General features: G+C 47.3%; 1 protein-coding gene across 1 annotated transcript; it reads left to right on the top strand.

Moving 5' to 3' along the window:
* Positions 1–4,400: 4,400 nt before the first annotated feature.
* Positions 4,401–6,131, top strand: LOC145667723 (uncharacterized). The gene has a single exon (XM_081735179.1). It carries the CDS (start codon positions 4,401–4,403, stop codon positions 6,129–6,131), a length of 1,731 nt encoding a protein of 576 aa, XP_081591305.1.
* Positions 6,132–6,742: the final 611 nt, after the last annotated feature.

Raw genomic sequence — 6,742 nt, 5'->3', positions numbered from 1 at the left:
CATCTTAACGGTGGCTAGTGGTTGTAGACCGGATGTGAGATCGCATGTATTTTATAGTGAGCATCCTCAAACGCGTGATGAACTTATGAACTCTTTAAAGGCTTACTCACAGTTAGAACTTTTTACGAAGTAGCATCAAACCACTGTTGGTGGATCGTCATTCTATATAAATCGTACAGGCAGTGACTTTAGATCGCGTAGTATAGTTCACCCTCATGTACGAAACAGATCGGGTAATTTCCACAAAGGACAGGTGTCTAATTTTCAAAAGGATTCCGATACTCAGCAGATTCGAACCTCGGACTGTGGTGTACGAACCTTACCTCCATTAGTTGGGAAAGGTGGTATATTTATTGAAGTCGATTTGTATGATAAAAAATACTTTGCATGTTTGGACAGTGCTTCAAGTGTTAATTTTATAAGTAACGAAGTGTTACAGTATTTACTACAACGGGATTCGAACCTAAAAATAACGGCGTCGGGATGTGGCGCCCCCATCGCCCAGTTCTTCGGAACTGCAATCAGCCACTGGTCCTCCAGGTTGGGGGTTGTGCCGGGCCGATCACTCGGCATTTAAAACCTGCGATCGAGCGTCGTTAAAATATAAGCCTCGGATATTGGCTGCTCTTTCTAGAAGACAACTTTGCTATGGACTGGTTTTGCTTTTGGATTTTCTTGGATGACGCTGGACCCGGGGCCGTGGGACGGAGGAGTGCAGCGCATGCGCACCCAGCAGGACTGGAAGGAGTGATGCCCTGAAAGGGAATGCTGGGAGTCTGCGGTGCGGGAATCTCCAATGAACCATTGGTCCCTCCCCTTACACGGTGGGACGTGGGTCCTCTCAAAAGTACCCAATCAGTCGGCGGTGCAAGTGGCTCTGCCTCCTTGTCATTTTGACTTGGTGTCACAGCTTAGCTTGCTGACAAGGGTCATGCAGGTAGGACCTGCCAGCCTCGTTGGCCGCTTCGAACCACGACGGGGAAGCTGAGAGGATTTTGGGCTTTCTTCAGTTAAGGCTTCGCATCAACCACCCACCCAGGATAGAGAGAGAGAGGAAAAGCTTGGTCTTGCACCAAGACATTTAATTATCAAAGACAGATCAACTAACACAGTTGGAGCCTTAAGTAACTTGTCACCCTTTATAGTTCATCGTCAGCTTCAGCATATAGCCACAGGAACGTTTCCTCCTGGACATATTCGTAAATTACGAAATGGGACGCTACTTGTTCAAACGACATCAGAAAAACAATCTCAATTACTTTTAGCTAGTACTCAGTTAGAACCTGTTCCTATTCTGGTTGAGCCTCATCGGCAGTTAAATACTAGCAAAGGAGTCATTACATGCTTCGATTTGAGAGACTTACCAGAGGCGGAAATATGTGCCGAACTTACGGATAGCCATGTGACAGACGTCCATCGAATTACTACGAAGAGAAATAGCACAGTACAGCCCACGGATTCCTATATCATTACACTCGCTCTACCTGACCTTCCAACGCATTTGAACGCTGCTTACCACCGTTTGAAGGTCCGCCCGTACATACCACTACCCTTACGGTGCTTTAACTGCCAACATTTTGGCCACTCAACCCCTTCTTGTCATGCCTCTGCCATCTGTGGCAATTGTAGTTCCGAAGCTTATGGTCCGGCCCCATGTGCGGCCCCATCGAAGTGCGCTAATTGTAAAGGAGGCCACCCAGCTTGGTCACGTGACTGTCCTAATTTTATGGCTGAGAAGAAGATCCGTGAACTGATGGTAATCGAGAAGATCTCCGCAGCTGAGGCTAAACGAAGACTACAGCCAAAAGTTACCTTCGGCACCAGTTTCTCTTCCCTTCTAAAGACCAGCAGATCACAAGGTACTCAGACAGTCAATTCTGCTACCCAGACTGACGTTGAGGTTTCCAGTGCGCCAGTCTCTTCCAAGGCGTCCCGTACCACTGCCTCTTCTGTGAACCCAGGACTACCCCGCACGAAGCACCGATCATCATCCGCTTCGCAACCTAAGCTTCCATTGAATGATCATTCGCCTCCACGAATCGTTAAGCCAATTCCAGCTTGTCAGCCTCCTGCCGCTCCGGCAGCTGGCTCTATCTCGTCTGCCCCTAATCACTCCATAACCCAGTTTTTGAAGCAGTCAAACAGCCAGCCTTCTACCAAACCCCTCACTAAGAAGGAACGGAAAAAGCAGCTCCAGGCTCAAGCTTCCAAGGCTGCCTCTCCCTCCTCCACAGCTTATTCTACCAAGGCATCGAAGAAATCTTCACGCACCCAGTCTTCTAGCCCACCTGGGGCGAAGAAACAGAAGCATACGTCACGTAGTCCACCTAGTGATGACGAGTCTCTTATGGATGATATGGTGGAGGAGAAGCTCGATAATTTTACCCTTGTGGAAGGCCGTGAAAAAGGCAAGCGCAATACCTCGCTTCTTGTTCTCGATGCTCGTTGAACATGTCTCTTCTTCAATGGAATTTAAATGGCTATTCCACTCACTACGAGGAATTTAAGCAGCTATTGACATTGTTTCATCTTACCATATTCTGTCTTCAGGAAACGCATTTTACCTCTACTAGCAACTCAGTTCTCTCTGGTTACCCTGTATATCGTCATGATCAGCTTACTGCAGGTCATACAGCAGGTGGTGTAGCAATCGGGGTCTCTGATGCTTACCATTCTGCTCTCATCCATGTGAATATTGCTTTCCAGCTTATAGCTGTTCGTGTCTTCTTAAGACAACCTGTTACTTTTTGTTGTATCTACCTTACGCGTCATGGCGTCTTTACTACTGTCGATCTTGAACAGATTGCCCGACAGCTTCCATCCCCATTTCTGTTTGTGGGTGATTTTTACTCCTACCATGCACTGTGGTGCTCTCCTCGTACTGAGCCGCGAGGTCAAGAGATTGCCACTTTCCTTGACAACACAAACTCATTGCTCCTCAATGATGGCAGTCCCACACATTTTACTACTGCTACTGGTACCTACTATCATTTGGACCTCTCCATTTGCAGTCCTCAACTTGGTGCCCATCTTACTTGGCGCGTGCATGATGATCTCTGTGGCAGTGACCACTTTCCTATTCCTGTGCATGATCTTCCGCTCATCCATTCTGCTCCGTTCACTGCCTATAATCTACGTCAAGCAGACTGGGCTTATTTTTCCGCCACTTTTCATTTCACTTTAGAACCTCGTTTTACTGTTGATGGTCATTGTGAGGTCTTTCAGCGGAGTACCTGGCAGCTGCACATGACTCTATTCCTATCTATGCTGGTTCCCGGTGTAAACGCACCGTTCCCTGGTGGTCTGAGGAGATTCGTGACGCTATTCTGGCCCGACATCGAGCACTACGTACTTTTCATCGTGCTCCTACAGCTGATAATTTGGCTCAATTTCGTCTTCTTCGTGCTCGAGCCCGCTATCTGATTAAGCAAGCTAAGCGTCATAGCTGGCGCACTAATGTTTCTTCTCTTACTGCTGGCAGCTCCATGACAGCGGTCTGGTCGCAAATTCGTCGTCTACAGGGACATGTTTCCTCCGTTGCGGTTCCATCCCTTATTATCGATGGTGTAATGGTCACTGATCAGGACAGAATTGCTGCTGCATTAGGTCGTCATTTTGCGGATGTATCCAGTTCTACTCACTACTCAGCTGAATTCCTCACTTATAAACAACGCACCAAACGTACGCCACTTCAGTTCCGCTCGGCAACCGCTGAAGCTTATAATCTGCCTTTTACTACTGCTAAACTTGCTGCTGTTTTGGATTCTACGAAGGATTCGGCACCTGGTCCTGATGGCATTTGTTATGCTATGCTCAGGCACCTGCCTGACGATGGCAAGCAACATCTTCTTGACATGTACAATCGCATCTGGCTTGAAGACTCCTTCCCCGATGCCTGGCGTGAAGCGTACATTATTCCTATTTTGAAGCCTGCTAAACCTGCCACGTCCAGTGGAAGCTACCGCCCGATCGCCTTGACTAGCTGTCTGTGTAAACTTTTGGAGAAGATGATTAATACCCGCTTAGTCTGGTTTCTTGAACACCATGGCCTCATTTCCAATCTTCAGTGCGGCTTTCGGCGCTTCCGTTCCACTACTGATCATTTGGCGCATCTTGAAAGTGCTATTCAGGTTGCATTTCGTCATCAAGAACATCTAATAGCCATCTTCTTTGATCTTGAATAGGCCTTTGACACCGCTTGGCGATATGGCATTTTGCGGCAACTCCATCTCTGGGACTTACGTGGCCACTTGGCTCTCTTCATCCAGAATTTTCTCCAACAACGTTCTTTTAGAGTCAAACTTGGAGCTACTCTTTCTGCTCCGTTTCCACAAGAGAATGGCGTTCCACATGGTAGTGTGTTGAGTGTCACATTGTTTGCTATTGCAGTGAACAGTGTGATGTCGCAGCTCTCCCCTTCTGTTCATGGGCTGCTTTATGTGGATGACTTTACTATCTACTGTCGCTCACGTGATCTCCGTACAGTTACTCGCCAGTTGCAGTTAGCGCTCAACCGCCTTCACCGATGGTCTACCATCACTGGTTTCAGCTTTTCTCTCACCAAAACACACTGCGTACATTTTTGTCGCCTTCGTCATTGTGCCTATGATCCTGAGCTGTTCCTTGGCTGTTCTCGATTGTCCTATGTGGATCATGTTCATTTTCTAAGCTTGGAGTTTGACCGACGACTTACCTGGGCTGTTCACGTTCGAGACCTGAAGTACCGCTGTCTTCACTCCATGAACTTACTACGTTTGGTGTCCCATCTTTCGTGGGGTGCTGGCCGTGTGGTGATGTTGCGTGTATATCGTAGCCTCATCCGCTCACAATTGAATTATGACTGTGTTGCATATGGTTCTGCTCGACCTTCCATCCTACGTCATCTGGATTCTGTTCATCATCTTGGCCTTCGTTTGGCGCTTGGAGCTTTCCGAACTAGCCCTATTCCTACTCTCTATGTCGAGGCTCATGAACCATCTCTTTCCCACCGTCGGGACTGCCTGCTCCTGCGCTATTACATTCATATCCGTGCCGTACCTGACCATCCTTTGGCCTTTGTCCTTGAGGCTGGTGCTCGCTATGACAGATATCAAGCACGACCTACTGCTACCCGGCCTTTTGGCATTCGTACTATAGACCATGGGGCTTCTCTTGGACTCCATGTCCCTGCCATCTTTCCATTGGGCCTCCTGCCCATTCCTCCATGGACAGTTCTTCCACCAGTTGTCAGTTTTCATCTAACGCAATTTAAGAAGTCTGTTACCAGCAATCAACAATTTTGTCAGGAGTTCTTCTCTTTTCTGGATGCGTACCGTACCTACGCTGTCTTCCACACGGATGGTTCGAAACATGAAGATTCTGTTGGCTGTGCCTTCGTCACGGATGATCATAGCGCTGGCTTGAAGCTCCATCCTACTTTCACTGTGTCCACTGCTGAATTGGTTGCTATTCTGGAGACTCTGCATTATATTCGTCGACGCCATCTCCGACATGCTATCCTGTGCTCTGACTCCATCAGCGCTTTACATAGTCTCACGAATGTGTCAACTGTGCACCCTATAGTTCAGCAAATTCTACTCTCTTGCCATTCCTTACGACTTGCAGGTTGCGATGTCCAATTTTGTTGGGTGCCTGGCCATGCTGATATTCCAGGGAACGAGCGTGCTGACCGTGTTGCCAAAGAAGCTGCCCTTACAGGACCTGAGTATCCGTCACCGCTCCCCAGCTCTGATATTCGCCCTGTAATCAACCGTCTTCTCCTTCAGCGCTGGCAGACAAACTGGGATGAGCACCTTCAGAATAAATTGCATGCTGTCAAGTCGCGACTTGGTGTTTGGGTCACGAGTTCTCGTCCTTCAAGACTGGAAGAACGACGATTGGCACGATTACGTATCGGGCACAGCCATCTGACCCATGGCTACCTGTTACGTCGTCAGAACCCGCCTTCCTGCACCCAGTGTGGTGCATTCCTGACAATCCGCCACCTTCTTGTGGAATGTGTTCCTCTTGCTCCTGAGCGAGCCCGCCTTGGCTTACCAGCTGATCTGTCTACCTTGCTTGGAGACGATGTCCAGATGATCCAGCAAGTTTTCACCTCCTTGCAGCTTTTGCACGTCTTGCGTGATCTGTGAGTGCATTTCTCACATTCATTTAATTAATTTATTTCTGCTTTTATCTACCATTTGTGTTTTTTCATGGTGGTTTATGCTTGTCATAGCATTTTCTTGCTTTTATCTTCTTTACTGCACTGTCATATTCATTACTAATTATGGGCTGCCTCACGTGTGTGCACTTATTGCCGAGCTGCCCCGGCAGAAAAGATTAACATGCTGTTGTGTACTAACCCGTCCTTGTGTTTGTGTATCGAGTTTGCACTTTTCTTGAATGCTATGACATTTTAATTCATAAATGACCGAACACCTTTTACGTACTCCAGACTTTGCTTTTACTTTATTATATCTGTGATACTATACTTTTTTGTTCTTGGGTACTTCATTTTTCCTGTCAGAGAAGGGTGCAAAAGACCTCGATGTCGACGCGCCCATATAAACCCTTTCAATCAATCAATCAATCGAACCTAAAAATACATGTTAAGAACTTTGTGGGACGTACTGCTACAAACTATCGTTTGGTGTTACACAAATATTGTTTGCTCCCGTTGAGAATTAATAAGCAAGAGTTAACTGTTTGTGCGTATTTAAACGAACATTGTCTCAGTGCCCAACATATTACTTTAGGAATG

Source organism: Thermobia domestica, chromosome 13 (assembly GCF_964235325.1).
Source record: "Thermobia domestica chromosome 13, izTheDome1.hap1.1, whole genome shotgun sequence".
NCBI classification, from domain to species: domain Eukaryota; kingdom Metazoa; phylum Arthropoda; class Insecta; order Zygentoma; family Lepismatidae; genus Thermobia; species Thermobia domestica.
Note: the sequence above shows the minus strand (reverse complement) of the source record. Positions and strands in the feature narration are given on the sequence as shown.

Bases quoted from the DNA above. Each gene is read 5' to 3' on its own strand.
- LOC145667723 (XM_081735179.1), top strand. From the start codon at position 4,401: ATGTCGCAGCTCTCCCCTTCTGTTCATGGGCTGCTTTATGTGGATGAC.